Raw genomic sequence first — 18,641 nt, forward strand, 5'->3', positions numbered from 1 at the left:
ATGTACTATAAAAAAACTCTTGTTGATGTATAAAGCACTAAATGGCTTGTTATAACAGTATCTGAGTGAACTCATTGTATGCGATAAGCCACCTCGGCTACTGTGTTCCCAGAATGTAGGATCTCTCTTACTTCCTAGAATACAGCCATGCGAAAAGCCTTCCCCTAAAATCCTCTCACTTCTGGAACAGCTTTCCAGCTTTAATTCAGGATTCAGACAAACTCCTAATTTTTAAATCCAGGCTAAAGTCTTATTTACTCAAGATATTGGTTAGCTTCCTGTGTATCAGTGTGCAGAGCCTGGGGCCCTCTGTCGTAGAGTTTTCTGGTACTGAGGTGTTGATGTTGTCGTCCAGTTATGTCATGTGTTCATTCGGGTTTGTGACGATGATGTGGGTGGACTGTGATGTCTCAGAGAGCCTCAGGACTGTGGTCACCCTCTGGCCTCTCAAGTCTGTGGTCACCCTCTGGTCTCTCAAGTCTGTGGTCACCCTCTGGTGCCTCAGGACTGTGGTCACCCTCTGGTGCCTCAGGACTGTGGTCACCCTCTGGTCCCTCAGGACTGCTCATCCTCTGGTCCCTCAAGACTGTGGTCAACCTCTGGCCCTCAGGGCTGTGGTCACTCTCACGACTGTGATCAATCTCAGGCCCTCTGGGGGACCCTACGCACACACCTTTGCCCATGTTACTAGCATGGCCTGGACCTCAGGGAACATTGTTATTAATATGTACACAGATCATTCACCACCTGTCCACTGAATACGTTCTTGTCTGGACTGTGAAATGAGTTACCTGAGTAAGAAACTTAAAATCCTTATCTGGTAGAATTTAAAGAATGTCAAAAAATTGGATATTATTTTGTATAATATTTTTAGCATTAGTTCTACTTATTTATTTTATTAATAATTGTATTGGTGTTTTTATTGGTGTTATTTTCACACAAGATAGATAACCTCTTAAGGGTTGGGGGCAGGCCATTTTGCTTCTGGTACATTTCACAAAACTATTTCACTGAAATCAAGGTGAATAAAACCATAGTAATGTGTAAAATGGTGCAGAATCTTTCTGCTAATACAGGGGTTAAGAAGAGATGAGAACCCCACACAGCTGTGTCAGAATACAGATTCATTTGAGCTGTATTAGATGGACCTAAATCTTTGGTCTGTTGCCTGGCAGAGTTCTCTTTCTCTAAGGTGGAGTTACTTTATAGTCATGTCTTTGCACATTCTAAATCATCCCGGTGAATTTCATGCCACATGAGAAAATCTGGTAAGGGAGGAACCGGTGGACCAGGAGTATCTCTCGGTAGTAGCAGGGGTCGAATGAGTCCACCTTCTGAGAGGGAATATACAGAGCAGTAGTCCTCACACCAATGTGTGACTCAGGTTTGAGACCAGCCTTTTCCAGACACATGTCTATGTAAACATCAACGATGGGCATCAGGGTGATGGACTGGGACATATTGTGGATAGTCCTGGCAGTGAACCGTGAGAGCAAAAATCCACATCCACCACAATAAGGAGGATAGCGGTCTGACTCAGGCACTTGGACTCTCTTTCGAATGGGACCCAAATAAAAGGCCAAGCTTCCAACAAAGAGGTGTTTGTTTCCATCCCCGTCGCCCTGCCCTTTCAGATACTCCACCATGTTATCTGTGTTGGTGAAAATGTCATCATCTCTGTTGAGCAGGAAGTGTGCATTGGGACACCATCTCTCCAGCCACTCCATGAACAGGACCTGCTTCAGGGTGAGGTTGTAGAAGGAATCCGTGAAGTCCCACAGTAGAATGTCTTGGTGTTCACGGTTCTCCAGTCACAGGACTTTGTTCAGCCTCATCTTCTCGTAGCCGTCTCCACTGGTCCCAGACAAGAACACCGTGCGAATCTGTTTGCCATTCTGCATCCTCTCTGCTGCCCACGTTTTACGCAGGACCTCCCGTCGCTCGTAGTTGGCCGGAGAGCTTTTGATGAGCAGCAGAAGAAACACGTGTGCAGAATTCTGTGGACCACCACGCTTATTGGGAACGTTCAGCAGCATTGGGAAATAACGGCAATGGCGGTAAAACAGGAAGTCTTGGATGTGAAGTGGCAGGTTGGAAAATCCTGTGACCTTGGAAGCAGAAAAATTTTGTTTGAATGTGGGAGCTGAACTCGAGAGGTTCTGGAGTCGGATGTTCAGATTTACGATTCAGTTCTCTTGTGTTTTAAATATGTTTCTTTACAAAAGTTTGTAGTATTATAAGCAAACTCAACATCAAAGTGCCCACGCAGAGTAGAATAGCTAGCTCCAACTTTTGATTCCTTCTCTGGCAAGCTGAATAAAGTGCAAAAGATCTTTAAAGTCACAGTTAAAAGTGATGATTCAACACCAGACAAGATTTAAGTGAATCTTCAGTAGACTTCATCATCCTTTAAGTCAGTGAACATAGTTACTATGCTGTATACCACTGCACAATAAAACAAATTCTGCAGGAATTTACCCCTCTAGCAAAACAGACGAGCAAGGGAGTGTGTAGAACCTCGGACACGGTAACGACCGTGAAATCTCCACATCTCTTATAGGTCTCATGGACATGGGACAGTATGATCAAATCCAATTATACATTTACAACTCAAGTGACTCAATGTAATTCCATTGACAAGACACAAGAATATTTCATTTAACTGCACACCACTCTGAACATGCCTGTTTTTGAATTTACACAGGCAAGTAGCAGGCTTTTCAATTATTTAATAAAATTATTATTAAGTGAGAGGAAGTGAGAAGACTTTGTAACAGGTATAAACAATTAACTTAAGCATGTAGAAATACATGTAGTAAGAGGAAGGCTGACGTTTGGTGAATTTACATGAACATCTGCAGTTTGACAAACCCTAACTGCACTTCCTTGATCAGATTCATACTGACAAATATAAAGTGACAATTATTGTTTACAGCATAAAACAAAAAACGTAACTGCCTGCTTGCATTTAATGAATCAAATGATAAAAACCACAAACCACAACAAAATGAAGTGATTACCGAATGATGTGTCGTCTCATGTCCACTGGATGAATATAACCTCTTCAGAGGTGTCATAAGTGTAGGTGACAGCCAGTCCTCCTTTCCGATTTGTATGAAGGCACCTTTATGAAGGCAACCTTGTTGTAATTTCCATGTTGGTGATCACACTGACTGAATTCCTCTACCCCTCCCACTTCCTCTGAGGGTGTGTGTGGGTGGGTGGGTGTGGGGGTGGGGGCTGTGTGTGGGGGTGGGTGGGGGGGGGGTGTGGAGAGAAATAGGAAATGGCGAAAGACAGTGACAACTTTTCTGAGTATAAACGTTTTTATTACTGTAACAGATGTCCACATCTGTCTGTAGCGACACCTCCACACGTCTCTGTCTGTAGCGACACCTCCACGTCCCTGTCTGTAGCGACACCTCCACACGTCCCTGTCTGTAGCGACACCTCCACGTCCCTGTCTGTAGCGGCACCTCCACACGTCCCTGTCTGTAGCGGCACCTCCACACGTCCCTGTCTGTAGCGGCACCTCCACACGTCCCTGTCTGTAGCGGCACCTCCACACGTCCCTGTCTGTAGCGGCACCTCCACACGTCCCTGTCTGTAGCGGCACCTCCACACGTCCCTGTCTGTAGCGGCACCTCCACGTCTCTGCTCACCCTGAGCCTGTTCATGTTCATCTCTGCCCTACAGTTTTGTTATAGCCAATGACCTGAAGTGTGGAGTTACATGAAGAAAGTGGCGCCTGTCCAGTACTTTCCCAAACACTCAGACTGTTTCAGACATAAAAACACCATTATTTTCACTCACACAGACTGTTTGACATAAACACACCATTATTTTCACTCACACAGACTGTTTGACATAAACACACCATTATTTTCACTCACAGACTGACATAAACACACCATTATTTTCACTCACACAGACTGTTTGACATAAACACACCATTATTTTCACTCACACAGACTGTTTGACATAAACACACCATTATTTTCACTCACACAGACTGTTAGACATAAACACACCATTATTTTCACTCACACAGACTGTTTCAGACATAAACACACTCTTATTTTCAATTACGAAACAGATTCAGACATAAACACAGTTATTTACACCTAACCCTAAACACACTCTAACCCTAACCCTAAACACACTCATCCACTGGACTGTAGAGGCCAGGACTCCCAGTATGCTGTGCACGTTTCCGCAACATTATTTCAGTTAAATTTAAGGTTGAATGTTTGTTGTTCGAATTGTTAATTTGTGTGTGTTAGTTTACTCCAGTCTTCTTGTCATGCGCATTACCTTCCACCATTGAGCAGTCCTTTTGAACAGCATACTGGGCCCAATTCAGATCTGTGGGTTGTAGTGTTAACCCAGATGTTGTTAACCGGACAGGCTGTGTCCAGGCGTCTGGTTTTGGACTTCCGTTTACCCAATCTTTGACCATGTTCTTGAACAATATAATCATACTGGTCACTTTAGTTGTCACTCTTCATTTATCCCTCCCACTGGCAATTCAGACCAGTAAAAACTGTAGCCCATGGGCTTGGCAGACTTGGCTGTTGCGTTTGTGCTGGCCAAGGCAGCGTGCAGAATGCAGCGAGGCTAGAGCGTCAGCTCCTGAGGGATTTATTGAGGACTGTCTGGGTTGCCATGACGATGATGGGGGGGGGGGGGGGGCTGTGTGCCATACACCATCCAATAAATGTATCTGTATGAACCATTAACCCTTATATATGAGTTTAATAATTGCTGAACTCTAATCTGTGTCTCACCAGAGTGATATAAATAAGAGTAACCAGCTTCCAGCTGGCAAACGTGACAGCAAGCGTGAACTGGCGGCCGTGTAAGAGGGGAGCGCCTGAGGAACAGAAAAGGGGGTGCAGGGAACCACGAGGGTGGAGAAGAACTACAAGGTGTGTGATGTTTGGGTTGATGACGTGTGTTTGATTTCCAGAAATCCACCACCATTTATATCGGTTTGTATTATTTGAATGAATTTAATCATTTTGTAAGTTCGTTTTATCTTTTATAAAAACTGTACTGAAAGTGTTTTTTATGAATCAAAGTTAATTGGTATTTTGTAGTTTTTTTAATTAATTAATTTCCATTGAAGTTCTCTCTTTCATTTTCCAAACACCTAATGGACCAACACAGGGATGACATCTTGTCTGTGTTACCATGAACAGAACTTTAGTTTACATGGTGTCTTGCTCGGGTCAACACGATATATTCCCTTTAAACAGTAAATATCAAATTACTGATAAAATTATTAAAAACAAGCAGAAAAATGTAAAACAAAGCTGTTTATTTTGCATGAAGCAAATTTTGTTGCTGTTTACCCTCATAAAGAGGTTAAAAACGTTATGCATATACAATGAGAATAGCTGGGTACACAAAATAATATAAAAAATGAAAATATAAACAAAATAGTTTAATATTCTAATATTCATATAATATTCTCCTATCATATGAGATTCAGTTTCACTTCATAACTGAGGGGTGTTTGCTTTGCAACTCTATTAAGAAACTGCTAAGAACAGAGTGTTATTGGGGAAGCTTGTTGATGTGAAGAGTGGAAATGAGCTAAAAGCCCTAAAAACTCCACTGAACACCACTGACCTGCTGCACTGGCTAGGATGTGTTCTATGCGTAAATGACGAAGCACTTATGTAAGTCGCTCTGGAAAAGAGCGTCTGCTAAACTCCGTAAAAAAAGTAAATGTCGGATTGTCACGTGTATGTCCACGTTGCTTTTTAAGACATAGCTTCATCCTTTAGATCCTTCTCTTTCGTCTTGTATGCTGCTCTCAATCAGGTCCTGTAGCTGGCAGAATGTAGGTCTGTCTTCACTGTTGAGGGACCAGCACTGTAGCATCATACTGTACACCTGCACGACAAGTAAGAACACATCCTTCATTCACATTTCAGCCAGCAGAACTGGTTCTAATCCGGACTCCCTGGCCCAGACACATAATTATGAAGATATCAGGAATACAAGAAAGGTGATTAAGAAACTCTTCTGGCCACAGGTTAATTTTCTCAGAGCCCCAACAATGAAAAGAATCCAGATCTTCCAGTTTGCTCTGTGTGAAAACCCATTAATTAACTGCATTTATGTATAGTGACAGAAAATGACAGAAAAGCATTTTTCAAATTGCATTACACACCCATTCATTTCAGTCTTCGAAATTGATACAGTTTTGCTCAGTACAACTTTGCGTTCACTTATGTAAGCTGTAATGGAGACTCAGATGGTGGTGCCACAGACGTTGTGTTGGGTCTTACCTTCGGCGGGCACAGTGGTGGAGAGGGTAACCTCCAGTTGTCCTTCAGAACGTTGACGAGTTGAACGGCCATCATGGGGCCTCGCAAGTCGGCCCCCAGCTGCTGCAGGGAAAGCTGCACACACACACACAAATCCAGTGAACGTCTTGACCCTCCTTGTGTGGTTATATGTCCCTGAACACATCTGTTACTGTCAAAGGAAACCTCACACATATTTGTTTATCAGGTGTTTTTTACTCGACACTGAGGATTTCATGACCAGTCGGTCCACTGGCAGATGGTAAGCAATTATTCCTTCTCCTATAAATCCTGTAATGTTTTAGATATGAGGCGCGCGCGTGTGTGTGTGTGTGTGTGTGTGTGTGTGCGCGCGCGCGTGTGTGCGTGCGCATTTTTCACACACCCTTTTTGGGTTCCGGCTCAATTCACAAAATGAAAACAACTCGTGCAGAACAACGCCAAAACTCCACACATCTGACTTATGGGAAAATATATACTCCGATATCGACTCTGGAGCATACCTGCACAGGGGGAAGAGACGAATATAAACTTAAAACCTAAAATGTTTGAACTCCCCTCTAAAGTGTTTACAGCTCTCAAAACAAACAAATCAAAGCCAAAACATTTGTCTTCCTGGCAGGTTCTGATAACTGCAGCTGTAGTTACAGAAGCCATTTACACCAAGATCATTTTCATTCTTTTCTCATTTAAAAAAAGGCTGCAAAATAGTAACAATTCCCAAAATACAAAATGCCTTATGTAAGTCAAATGTTCAGCATGTGGCAAATGTTAAGCACCAGAAGATGGGGCTTTCTCCAGACTTGGTCACTCTGTAATACTCCTTATCAAACGGGATGATCTTTGTCAGGCCAAAATCTGCAATCTTCACCAGTGTGTCACTTGCTACCAGAATGTTTCGAGCTGCCAGATCCCTGTGTACATAACGCAGACTCTGGAGATACTCCATTCCCTACGCAGAGAAAAGACATGACAGACACAGAACAACAGAATGAGGGTAAATGAGTGAGTGAGAATGTGTGTTTGTGTGTGTTTGTGTGTGTGTGTGTCTCTACCTTACAGATCTGTGAGGCAAACAACAGTAGTCTCCTGTTGTTTATGTTGCGTTTGTTCTTCTCCATGTAGCCAATCAGAGTGCCGTATGGCAGGTACTCCATCACCAGTCTCATACTCAGACGACCTGTGGGTGGGGTGGGGGGCGGAGTCATGCACATGAGAGCCCCTCCTCCACACTCCCTACACTTCTTTTTAAACCCAGATGTACTTCTGTATTTCACAGTAACTAGTGCAGCACAAGGTCTAAGGTTTAATATAAAGTGTGTGGCTGTAATCTAACAGGACATTAGTATCCTTCTGCTCCAATATACACAAGGTTTTCTACATCTTAAGAGATGCTGCAGGTACAAAGCAGTCGCACAGTGAGGTCTCACTGTGTTTCTGTAGCATAGCCGAGGTGAGGCGCATTACTGAGGTCTTACTGGAGCGTCTGTATTAACACAGTGGCGCTCTCTCTGGCGTAAGTATTCTGTACTTTAGCTAAGCACTACTGAGGGAGACCTCAGCCCAGGGTGCAAAAAGCCTCAGTGCCTTATATTACGGAGCTGTGGAGAGGCTGTACGCTCTCATATACAGCTCAAAACTACACAACACCAGCGTGTGAGTGAAGGGGAGTATTTCACTGCAGGCGTAGGACAGTCTGTCTCACCCGCGCTGTAGCAGATGCCTCTGTATTTGACGATGTAGTCACAGTGCAGTGAGCTAATGGTCTGGATCTCCTTCTGGAAGTCGACCATGTTGGCCTGTTTGTTAGGCTGAAGCTGTTTGACTGCCACTAACTCCCCTGTGTTGTCCCCCAGTGGGTCGTAGCGACACAGTTCCACGCTGCCAAAGTTACCCTGAATACACACACACACACACACACACACACACACACACACACACACACACACACACACACACACACACACACACGGCAACATCAATGTCTGGACCGCTGTGATTACAAGGCTACACCAGCAGAGGTCCGGCTATTGCACTCTCAGTCACACAGGAATGTTCTGTTGCTCTGCTTTCTCATGCCAGACCTTAAACTGAGCTGAAGCCCAATACTGGGTACAATGTTGCCCTCTAGTGGTCACAAAGCGTCAGTACGTGTGACTCTAAAAAGTACAACGTCATCCCCATCTAGTGGTTAATATATGTGAGTGCATGTGTGCCCACCTTCCCCAGAGGAGAAATAAACCGCAGGTGGCGCTCCTCAAACACGTCGTGCTGTTGCTGCTGTTTGGGCATGCTGAGTCCTCCCCACAGGCCGGCTCTCTCAGGCAGTGTGCCGGATGCATGCAGAATCTCATAATCTGCGAAGTTACAGATGCTTTGTGACTTTGAGTTAAAACTAGAGCTCTGTTCCTGGAAATCTCACCGTGCGCTCAAACAACTCAGATCCAGCAACATCTTAACAACCACTGAAATATTATGATTTCTGTTTTATTAAAGACAGCAATAAATACTGCAGGCAGGTAAAACCCGTCTAATCGCGTTTGATTCATACACAATGTTGGAGTAGAAAAGATCAAGGTCAGATAAATCATAACAAATGATCACGAAACTGCAGTGAACAAATATAACATACATACATAACAAACATATAGTACATAAACTACACACAGAAGTACAGTATACAAACTACACAAATTACAGTACACAAACTACACACAAAACTACAGTATTAAAAACTACAGCACACAAAACTACAGTGATCACGTGTGACGGACATCCGTGTGACCAGTGGTTGATTCACTGAGAGCATTAGTGGAGTAGAGTGGGGGTTTGCGTTTGCTTCTGTATACTGTATTCGCTTCAGCCTGTAGGTTTGATCACTGGTGTCATTACCCGAGGAGTGACGTGCAGGTTTGAGGGCGTGATTAGTGGTATCATTACCTGAGGTGATGAGGCTGTTTAGGTGGCGTATGATTGCACGGGACGAAGGTCGCAGCTCGGGCTGATACTGCATGCACTGGGATATCAGATCAGCCAGTTCAGTCCACTCCAAACATGGCAGCTGAGAGTGACACTCGTAGAACTGCTGCTTCTGCTCAAACAGCAACAGACCAAAGGCACACCAACGGATTATACACACCAGAAGAACCAGATTACATGCAGAAAAAGAATTGGATTATGCACAGCAGTAGAACTGGATTATACCTGGCAGAATAACTAGATTATACACAGCAGTAGAACTGGATTATACCTGGCAGAATAACTAGATTATACACAGCAGTAGAACTGGATTATACCTGGCAGAATAACTAGATTATACACAGCAGTAGAACTGGATTAAACACAGCAGTAGAACTGGTATACTGAGGCAAAGAAATGGATGGTGATAATGGCAGCTCTACTGTGATAATGACAGCTCTACTGTGATAATGGCAGCTCTACTGTGGTAATGATAGCTCTGTTGTGATAGTGACACCTCTGCTGTGGTAGTGACAGCTCTACTGTCGTAATGACAGCTCTGTTGTGATGGTGGCAGCTCTGCTATGGTAATGACAGCTCTACTGTGATAATGGCAGCTCTACTGTGGTAATGATAGCTCTGTTGTGATAGTGACACCTCTGCTGTGGTAGTGACAGCTCTACTGTCGTAATGACAGCTCTGTTGTGATGGTGGCAGCTCTGCTATGGTAATGACAGCTCTACTGTGGTAATGGCAGCTCTACTGTGGTAATGACAGCTCTGCTGTGGTCACCTGTATGGGGTCGAGTCTGTGTAGAGGAACCTCCCCTCCGTTAAAGATCTCCCAGAGAGTCGCGCCAAAGCTCCATTTATCACACTGCTGCCCCAGCTCCAGGGTCTCCAGCACTTCTGGGGCTACCCACGGGATTCTGTCTAGAACCACTGTGAATATATACACACACACACAAACCACAATGTAATTTATGCCAGTTTTCACCCAGTTCTAAAACTGCAAAGCCCTGCTCTGAAACGTCAGCCAAATGCAGAGTGTGGTTTGTGTTTGTGCAGGGTGTTTGTTTGTGCATGGTGTTTGTACAGGGTGTTTGTTTCTACAGGGTGTTTGTGCACAGTGTTTGTACAGGGTGCTTGTTTATACAGGGTGTTTGTGTGTACAGGGTGTTTGTGCAAGGTATTTGTGCAGGTTGTTTGTTCGTACAGGGTGTTTATTTGTACAGAGTGGTGTTGGAGCAGTGATGAGTCTTACCCTCTTTGCCCAGCAAGGCTACACCGATCCCGGGATCACTCAGCTTGATGAAGGGGGAGGTGTCTGAGTTGGGGTCTCCCTCGCGGGCCAGAAGCAGGTTCTTTGCGCAGATGTTGCCATGCACAATGTTCTTCTCCTCCTGAACGCAGCAGAGTGTTTCAGTTTAGCCTCCCTGTGGTTACCCTGGAAACTGTGGGACAGCAGCCGTGTGGAGCTGGCGGCCCTGTCTGCATCTGCACGCGCTTTTTTGGTCTTTTTTCATCTTCCTTCTTTGGGTTTTGCATCCACTCTGAAAGCTACTAACAATAAATTAACATAATTTGGAATGTGTGTGTTGCCAGCGGTGACCTGACGTGGAATTTTGTACATATACAAAACAGTGAACAATCATGTCAAAGCAGCCTTTATGATTTAAATCTTTAATATCAGTATGGTGTTAAATATCTAATAGTAATTGTGTAGTTTTGATTTGTTACATTGCTATTAAATATTATCCCAACTGATCCTGGATCAGCACTCTTATTCAGTCATTTGGATTCTTAAATTTTTTACATTTATTTATTCATTATTGATTGATTGATTTTAGCTGGTTTCATTTTAGCCACTGGGAGGCTTCAAAAGGGCAGATAAGGTGGCGTAGGACTAAAACCTTTATTTAAAAAGCTTTTTTGAGCATTGAAACACAAATCAATAGTTCAACAGTCTGTAAAGTGCATTGAAAAACTACCCAAATGGACCAGTGTAAACGGAAGGCCATGATTCAAATGGACCAGTCTGAACAGGGGCCAGCATTCAAATGAACCAGTGTGAATGCCACTGAAGTTCTGATGAACTGTGTCGGGTGGGTTAGCTCAGGGTCGGAGGTTAAGCCTGCAGGGCGTTCTGTCTCGAGGATCAGAGCTGGGCACTTTCTAGAGCAGTGGTATTCACTGGAACTCGAATCCAAATCTGGTCCTGGATTTTGTAATCGCTTGTAATTGATTCAATGATTAATGTAACTGGTTGTCCATTTTGTCATCACACCTGTCTCCTGGATAAAGGGAGGGTGGAAACCTGGAGGATTTGGACCTTGAGGTCTGTGATCTGAACACCGCTGTTCTGCATCTCTCCACTGGAGGACAAGTTTGCATGTTTTCACGGCTCTGGATTTTTCTCACCAGGAAGTTGAGTGTGCAGGCAAGCTGCTTGGCCACATCCAGCTTCCAGCTAAGCGACACGGCCGACCTCTTCAGGTACAGGTCCAGAGCACCATGCTTCACGAACTCCTGGACCATGACGTCTGCGGGGGTCACGGGGGTCACAGGGGTCAGCAAGCATCATCAGCACTATTCTCCAGAGCTCCTCGTCATGGAGGTCATGAATTCATGAATTATATGAGGTGTGCTAACGTAGGGGAAAAGGTCAAATGTGGAGTGCAGCTGCTGTGGCAACAACACTGTTGAAGGGTTTGCCATAACTAACAAGTCATTAGTGTGATTGTGTTCTGCAGGTATTTTATGAACATAAATTAATTGAGCTCCACTTAAAGGAAGAAACAGTGAGGGCAATTGTAACCTGTAGTGCATACAGAGAAGCTGTGAATGAGGGGAGGAGAGGAGAGGAGAGGAGGAGGAGAGAAGGGAGGAGGAGAGGAGAGAAGGGAGGAGGAGAGGAAAGGAAAGGAGAGGGGAGGGGAGAGGAGAGAGGAGAGGAGAGCTGACAAAAACATACTTTTGGATTTGTGGACACTGACCCCGTAGACCAGCAGCAAGTGCTTATGGGAAATCTGGCTCATCAAACTCGCTGCTTCGAAGAAAGACTGGAAAACAAGTATCAGTATAAATGCACAAGGGTGGGTGTACTCCTACTACAGGACTCACCGTACTGTCTGACTCCTGCTACTCCTACAGGACTCACCGTACTGTCTGACTCGTACTACTCCTACAGGACTCACCGTACTGTCTGACTCCTGCTACTCCTACAGGACTCACCGTACTGTCTGACTCCTGCTACTCCTACAGGACTCACCGTACTGTCTAACTCCTGCTACTCCTACCGGACTCACCGTACTGTCTGACTCCTGCTACAGGACTCACCGTACTGTCAGCAGATAGCTAATTTGGATTAGTTTCTTGTGTTATAACTGATTACTTACGAATCCTTTGGGCTAAAACTGAAATGGTTGTTTACTTTTGAAAATGTGATGTTATACACCTAAAAAAATGTAATTCCTGTGCGCTTTAATCCCTGAAAAATGTTTTATCTTTATTTTGCTCTGTGTGAGACCTATTTTGTCTCAGTAATCACAGTGTTGCATGTTTGTTTGTCCTCTCTTCTTGTATGTATACATATAGCACACGAACAATATTGTGTAATAGGAAAAATCATATTTGAATGAGGTTAAAATGCAGTTTATAATGAGGTTATAATCCATGACTCCGTGGGATGTGACCAGCTCTGTTTTGTCTGTTTCACAGTCGTTAAACACTTTAATGTCCATTGGTGTATGTGTGTCCCCCCCTGTCTGTCTGGTTGGGTACTGCAAGTTGACAAACCTCCCAGCTGTTCTTGTGCTCTGCATCCAGGACCTTCAGAAGCACTTCTGTGGTGTGTGTTTCTGTATCACGCTGGTCTTTCTTGGCCCCTCGATAGACGTGTGTGAAGGAGCCCTGCCCTAAACTCTCACCCTGCCGCAGGGGAAGAGAGATCAGACCAGGAGGTGTTATGACTTTTCCACTCTCTCTGATGCCAGCTTGAGAAAGTTGAAAGGTTTTCGGAACACACTGAGCCGTGTGTGAGTGTGAGTGTGTGTGTGTGAGTGAGTGTGTGTGTGTGAGTGAGTGTGTGTGTGTGAGTGAGTGTGTGAGTGAGAGAGTGTGTGTGTGTGTGTGTGAGGGGCGGAGGGGGGTTCGTCGGTGCTCTCACCCAAACGAGGTCCTCGTGTCTGATCATGTGGAACTGGATGTGACTGGGTCTGGGTCTCTGCTGGGGAGAAGAGCTCGGAGCCTCTGCCACACTGCTGTTACGGACAATGACCAGGTTGGAGAGTTCTGCAGCAACGGGCACAGTGTTACAGAGATCACAGTGTTACAGACACAGCCAGGACGGAGGTGTGGGGCAGGTACCTTTAGCCTGGGGTGGACAGCACCTTCCTAGAATAACAGGGGTGTCAGAGAGCAGCAGTGTGTTGTGCTGGTAATACTGGACCAGCTCTCTCAGACTGTAGAAGGAGCTGTGGACTCCTGCCAGGTGAAACTTCTCACTCTTCTCTATCAGGCAGTCCCTGTAGTCGACCCCGAGAGGTGTCTGAGTGCACACACACGTACACACACAGTCAGAATTAGAGAGCGATGTTATTGCACGCTGTTGCTTTCTCTACTTTTATAATCTTCTTTGGACACAAAATGCTTTATGCAGTTGGCAATAATATTTTACATAATTCTGTTTATGGGCTGGACTGAATTTCATTACACAAAACGTGGAATTCCTTAGCGGGACGGGGTCTCTTTTCTCATTTTGCATAAAACTCTATTTGCTAAACTTAGTTAGAATAAACCTGACCCCAAGTGTCCTCACAAGCAGTAAACAGGTGTAAGTTGCTAATAAATGAGATGTGGAGCTGTGCAGATGCTGAATGGATGTAGACGTGTGAGAGTCAGGCACCTGTAGGCACACCATGAGGAAGTACTTGTCAAACTCCCGGGGACTGTGTCGGACCAGGCACATGCCATTCTGGGCTCCTGCCTTCTTCAGCTTGTGCACTGCGAACTCTGACCTGCGGACAGCACATTTGAAAGCCGTGCTGTGATTAGCTGGAAAGTTCCACTACTGAGGTTTAATGTTGTTTGGTCGTGTATCTGTGAAGTTTAATGTTGTTTGGTCGTGTGTCTGTGAGGTTTAATGTTGACTGGTCGTGTGTCTGTGAGGTAAACCCTGTCACTTACGTGATAGGCCCATGGCAGAGGTTTTCCACATCCTGCAGAAGACCAGGCGGAGCGACTTCAGAGCAGAAATAGTGACTGGAGTCTGTGGTGAGTCTGAAATAGCCATCAATTAGGGACACAAAGGACAGCGCCTCCTCCTGGGTCCTAAACTCCACCTCCTGTTGGTGTGCCAATCAGAACAGACACAATGAGGAAAAGACATTCTTGGTTCTTTTCCTGTGACCCCAGGTGACTAAACACAGACTCAATTCCACAGCCAAACATGATTGTGCTCTGGCTGAAGGTGTTTGTTTGTGTTGCGTTGGTAACGCATCTCTAATTTAACATTCAGGGGGCACCTAAATTCAATCTCACATTTATTTGTAAAGAGCATTTAACAATAGACGTCCTGTCACAACGTCCTGAACTAATAAACGAACCAAATGTGACAGTGTGAGGAGAAACCGTTGAAAGGAGCCATGACTCTGAAGATATGAACTACATTTTGATACGAAGACGTGGACTGTGACGGTCTTTCCCAGTCGTTCCCAGTCGTTCCCACTGACCAGGCATCTGTCGTCCTGGCGGGTGAGCGTGACCACCCGGCCCTCTGCGAGGTGTTCCTGACACACACGCTTCATGTTGACGTCCGTTATCTGGGGGAAGTCGCAGAATGTCTGCCACTCCTGCACAGCCAAGAGTTGAATGTTAGCTGGAAATTAGGTAGAGATTACCTACAGATTATCGGAAGGTTATCTGGAGATTAGGATATCATTCACAGGCAGTGTAATAGTGCCGTTTGGGTTAGGTTATGAGCCATCTTAACGCCGCTCTAGAGAACTGCACGGGTTAAACTAATAGTGCCGTAGCGGCTGTTACCTGGCTGTCGTCCGCGCGTGTCTGGATACCCCCTTCTCCAGTGACTCTCACCACAGTGACGGACTGCGCGTCGGCACACTGATGCCATCCGGATTGGCGCACGGCAAACTGCTCGGAGCCATAGTTGGGTTCCATGGCGCTCAGCTCCATCAGGTACTTGAGTTTGAGGCTGCGTTCCCCGGCCGGACAGCGGCTCAGCTTCTGCAGGAAGCGCTTCAGCATCCGGCGGATCTGGTAGCGCACCAAACGGCTCATCCGCTCGATGTCCTCGCGGTGCGTCTCTGGAAGGCACGACTTATAGCTGGAAGACAGATGGGCGTTTATTCCAACCCAAACTCAGGCAGGCTTGGCAGGACTTCTTTGTAGCAAGAGTGAGTTAATTGGGTTTCTTATTAGTCAAGAGAAGAAGTATAACTGCTAAAAACTGTCCCCAGGGTGACACCTTTTATTACTTTTCACATAAATGAACTATATGCATGACACCCCCCCCCCATATATATGTATATATGTGTGTGTGTGTGTGTGTGTGTGTGTGTGTGTGTGTGTATTATATACCTAACTCTCAACTCTGATCATATATATGCACAGTTCAACAGCAAGTCATTTCTAAAGAGTTTAATGGTGTCATTAACATGGTTTTGTTTGTGTAGGCAGTATGCCAACACCTCCAGCACCTGATAGTTTTGCACACTTCTCGTGGACTGCGGTTCATCTCCTTGGCCTGCTGCCAGAGATCCAAGACAGCCATCCCCAAACACTCCTGTACTGCACTGCGGGGTGGACACACACCGCCACGGCAGCAGATGAAATCGCTCCGGGACTGCAGCATCAAGACACAGCAAATCAGAACAGACCAGGTGGAGACATACGTTTTTGTGTTACCTGTTCAGGGTGGGCAGTGTAGGAGTGTCAGTGAGGCTCGTGTGTGCTCTGTATGTGGGGTTCACAAGGCCTTTTCTTTGAGAAGGTTTTGTTTTCAGGATGGTCCTATGAAAATCCAGGACTTGCAGGTTTAAAGGGTTGTGAGCAGAGTTCAGCAGTGGCAGTGCCATTTGTGAAGAGCACGTGTGTGTGTGTGTGTGTGTGTGTGTGTGTGTGTGTGTGTGTGTGTGTGTGTGTGTGTGTGTGTGTGTGTGTGTGTGTGTGTGTGTGTGTGTGTGTGTGTGTCATGTACCTGAGCAAAGAGATAGTCAATGACACAGTAGTCCAGCACAGCACAGATTCTCCCTGGGGTAAGACTGTAGCGGTAAGTCGCCTTAGAACCCTGACCAAACCAGCCAGAGAAGAAAAACCTACGCGCGCGCACACACACACACAAACACATTCAATTAGAAATTAATGTTTTCAATATTAATTTTCCTATTTATACTGTTATTTTGAACTTGCTGTATATTTGCACATACAGTACTGCGCAAAAGTCTTAAGACACATGCATCTAGCTGTGTCTGTGTATTGTGTGTGTGTGTGTGTGTGTGTGTGTGTGTGTGTGTACCAACCGGACTCTGTAGTGGACAGTAACACTCTCCTCACTCTTGAACACATGGGTTGGTGGGTACCAGTATGAAAGGTCCTCTGATGCAAGAGCAAAGAGGCTGTGGAATACAGGAAGGACACCTGCAAACAACAACACCACCACCACAATATTACACAAACAACAACACAATACCACACAAACAACAACACAATATTACACAAACAACAACACAATACCACACAAACAACAACACAATATTACACAAACAACAATTCTTGAGATTGTAACATGTACTGCTTGCATAAAGTATTTGTGATCATGTTCTGACTGGTGAATGTATAATATGATGTTCTCGTCAGTTTGAGATCAAAAATATGGAAAACAAGACTATTACACCACGAAAAAAACAAGACACCCTGGTGTCACTGAAAAGTCTGTCTGGAGACTTTTGTTTGCCGCATTTAAGGAAGCGATGTTTGTATCGTACAAGTGACGTCACGCAGCGAGAAGCGGAGCTGTCGTTACCGCAGGTTTTGGCCGCGAGCATGCAGACGCTCTCGGCGGTTACGTGTCCCGCGGGGATGGTGAGCGTGCTGCCGGTTTTCGTCGTCGGGCTGTAGTATAATCGCGCCAGCACGGCGCACTCACAGCTGGACTTCTGACTCGCTGTGCGCTCGCAGTTCATAAGCGGCGCCGTCTCCTCCTCGCTCAACTCCATCTCCCGACACGAAGAGAAGCAAGCGCAGGGCTGTTACAGTCAACATATCAAACCAGCGCGTCGAATGAGCGTTTTTCTCCTCCTTCAACAACCCAGCTGCTGTTCTGCCCCCTCTGATCAGACTCCCATGACTACAGAGCGAGTAATTTCTTCACTGTCTGCTATGTACTTTCCGTGGGCCTACAGAACCTGTGGGTAATTTCCCAGGTCTGTCACATTTCTCAGTATGCTCAGCTATAGCAGTTGAGGACGTTAATGATTGTATCAAGGCAAAGATACATGTGTCGCATTGACAATGAAAAAAAACAACCTGAGATGAAGGAAGTGAGTCTGTATCCTAGTAACAATATCACACAAGTACATAATCTTCAGTTTACTTATTTACCACATGCGTGTCTATCAAAAATCTGTCAAAATATTTATATACATGCATAAATACATTGTCAAAGTATGTCGAGTCCAGAGAGTGGCCCTATACGTGCATTCTTTGTATATCTCATTAGAAGTTACCTTTATTTATTTACAGTAATTAGTTCATAGGGCCATATGTGATATAATAATAGTAATGTCAAACCGAATTCAGCCTTCTGATCAGTGTAGCCATACTGTACCAAAACAGGCTGTACGAAACAGCAGGTTGTGTGAAGGCTGGATCTTCACATGTTCTTCACATGTTCTTCACGGAGTTCTCAACTCATGTACACACTCACACTTCACATATAGAAAACCCAGACATGTTACATAGATGTGCTGATGTTTACCTTTAGGCCAGTGTGATGAAGGCGTCGTTGACTTCGTGGCGCTGCACTGTGTCCACCTCTACACCCAACACGCTCTGCACTCGCTGGGGGGAGGGTTGCATTCATACTGGTTTCCGGTCTCACTAAAACCACGCAGACATGTCGCCACCACTCTGTTTCAAGCACCACACTCTCATTAGTGAAGTTTTGTTCACTTCTGTGAGAGGCTTCCAACATTCAAGGTCTGGAGAAACTGAATCTCGAGTTCCTGTTTCCTTCCAGTATCGCGTAATATAACCAGCATGGAATTCCGACATGGGAAGCCTATCCCATAGAAGAACAGCAAAAGGGGTGGAATATGTTTGATAGATATTAAGATATTATACTCAA

At 45.1% G+C, this 18,641-nt stretch overlaps 1 protein-coding gene and 1 pseudogene across 3 annotated transcripts; both read right to left on the reverse strand.

The window, feature by feature from the left end:
- Positions 1 to 1,209: 1,209 nt before the first annotated feature.
- Positions 1,210 to 2,900, reverse strand: LOC118240698 (annotated as a pseudogene).
- Positions 2,901 to 5,303: 2,403 nt separating this feature from the next.
- Positions 5,304 to 18,631, reverse strand: LOC113587959 (Janus kinase 3 (a protein tyrosine kinase, leukocyte)). 3 transcript variants are annotated; one of them, XM_027026930.2, is made up of 24 exons: positions 18,273 to 18,628; positions 17,319 to 17,511; positions 16,816 to 16,933; positions 16,494 to 16,611; positions 15,994 to 16,139; positions 15,320 to 15,620; positions 15,007 to 15,126; positions 14,462 to 14,619; positions 14,181 to 14,292; positions 13,643 to 13,823; positions 13,443 to 13,567; positions 13,073 to 13,204; positions 12,249 to 12,336; positions 11,696 to 11,817; positions 10,539 to 10,677; positions 10,068 to 10,216; positions 9,258 to 9,408; positions 8,538 to 8,674; positions 8,023 to 8,212; positions 7,373 to 7,497; positions 7,097 to 7,269; positions 6,703 to 6,820; positions 6,300 to 6,413; positions 5,304 to 5,901 (listed from the first exon to the last, which is right to left on the reverse strand). In XM_027026930.2, the coding sequence occupies exons 1-24, from the start codon at positions 18,486 to 18,488 to the stop codon at positions 5,782 to 5,784; spliced, it is 3,546 nt and encodes a 1,181-aa protein (XP_026882731.1). In that variant the 5' UTR covers positions 18,489 to 18,628; the 3' UTR covers positions 5,304 to 5,781. The 3 variants fall into 3 exon arrangements, with proteins under 3 accessions (XP_026882731.1, XP_026882730.1, XP_035377927.1); XM_027026929.2 differs by having other exon boundaries at positions 17,319 to 17,541; XM_035522034.1 differs by lacking the exons at positions 5,304 to 5,901; positions 6,300 to 6,413; positions 6,703 to 6,820 and having other exon boundaries at positions 7,110 to 7,269; positions 7,378 to 7,497; positions 17,319 to 17,541; positions 18,273 to 18,631.
- Positions 18,632 to 18,641: the final 10 nt, after the last annotated feature.

The sequence above is a fragment of the Electrophorus electricus genome, chromosome 23 (genome assembly GCF_013358815.1).
Source record: "Electrophorus electricus isolate fEleEle1 chromosome 23, fEleEle1.pri, whole genome shotgun sequence".
In the NCBI taxonomy this organism is placed as follows: domain Eukaryota; kingdom Metazoa; phylum Chordata; class Actinopteri; order Gymnotiformes; family Gymnotidae; genus Electrophorus; species Electrophorus electricus.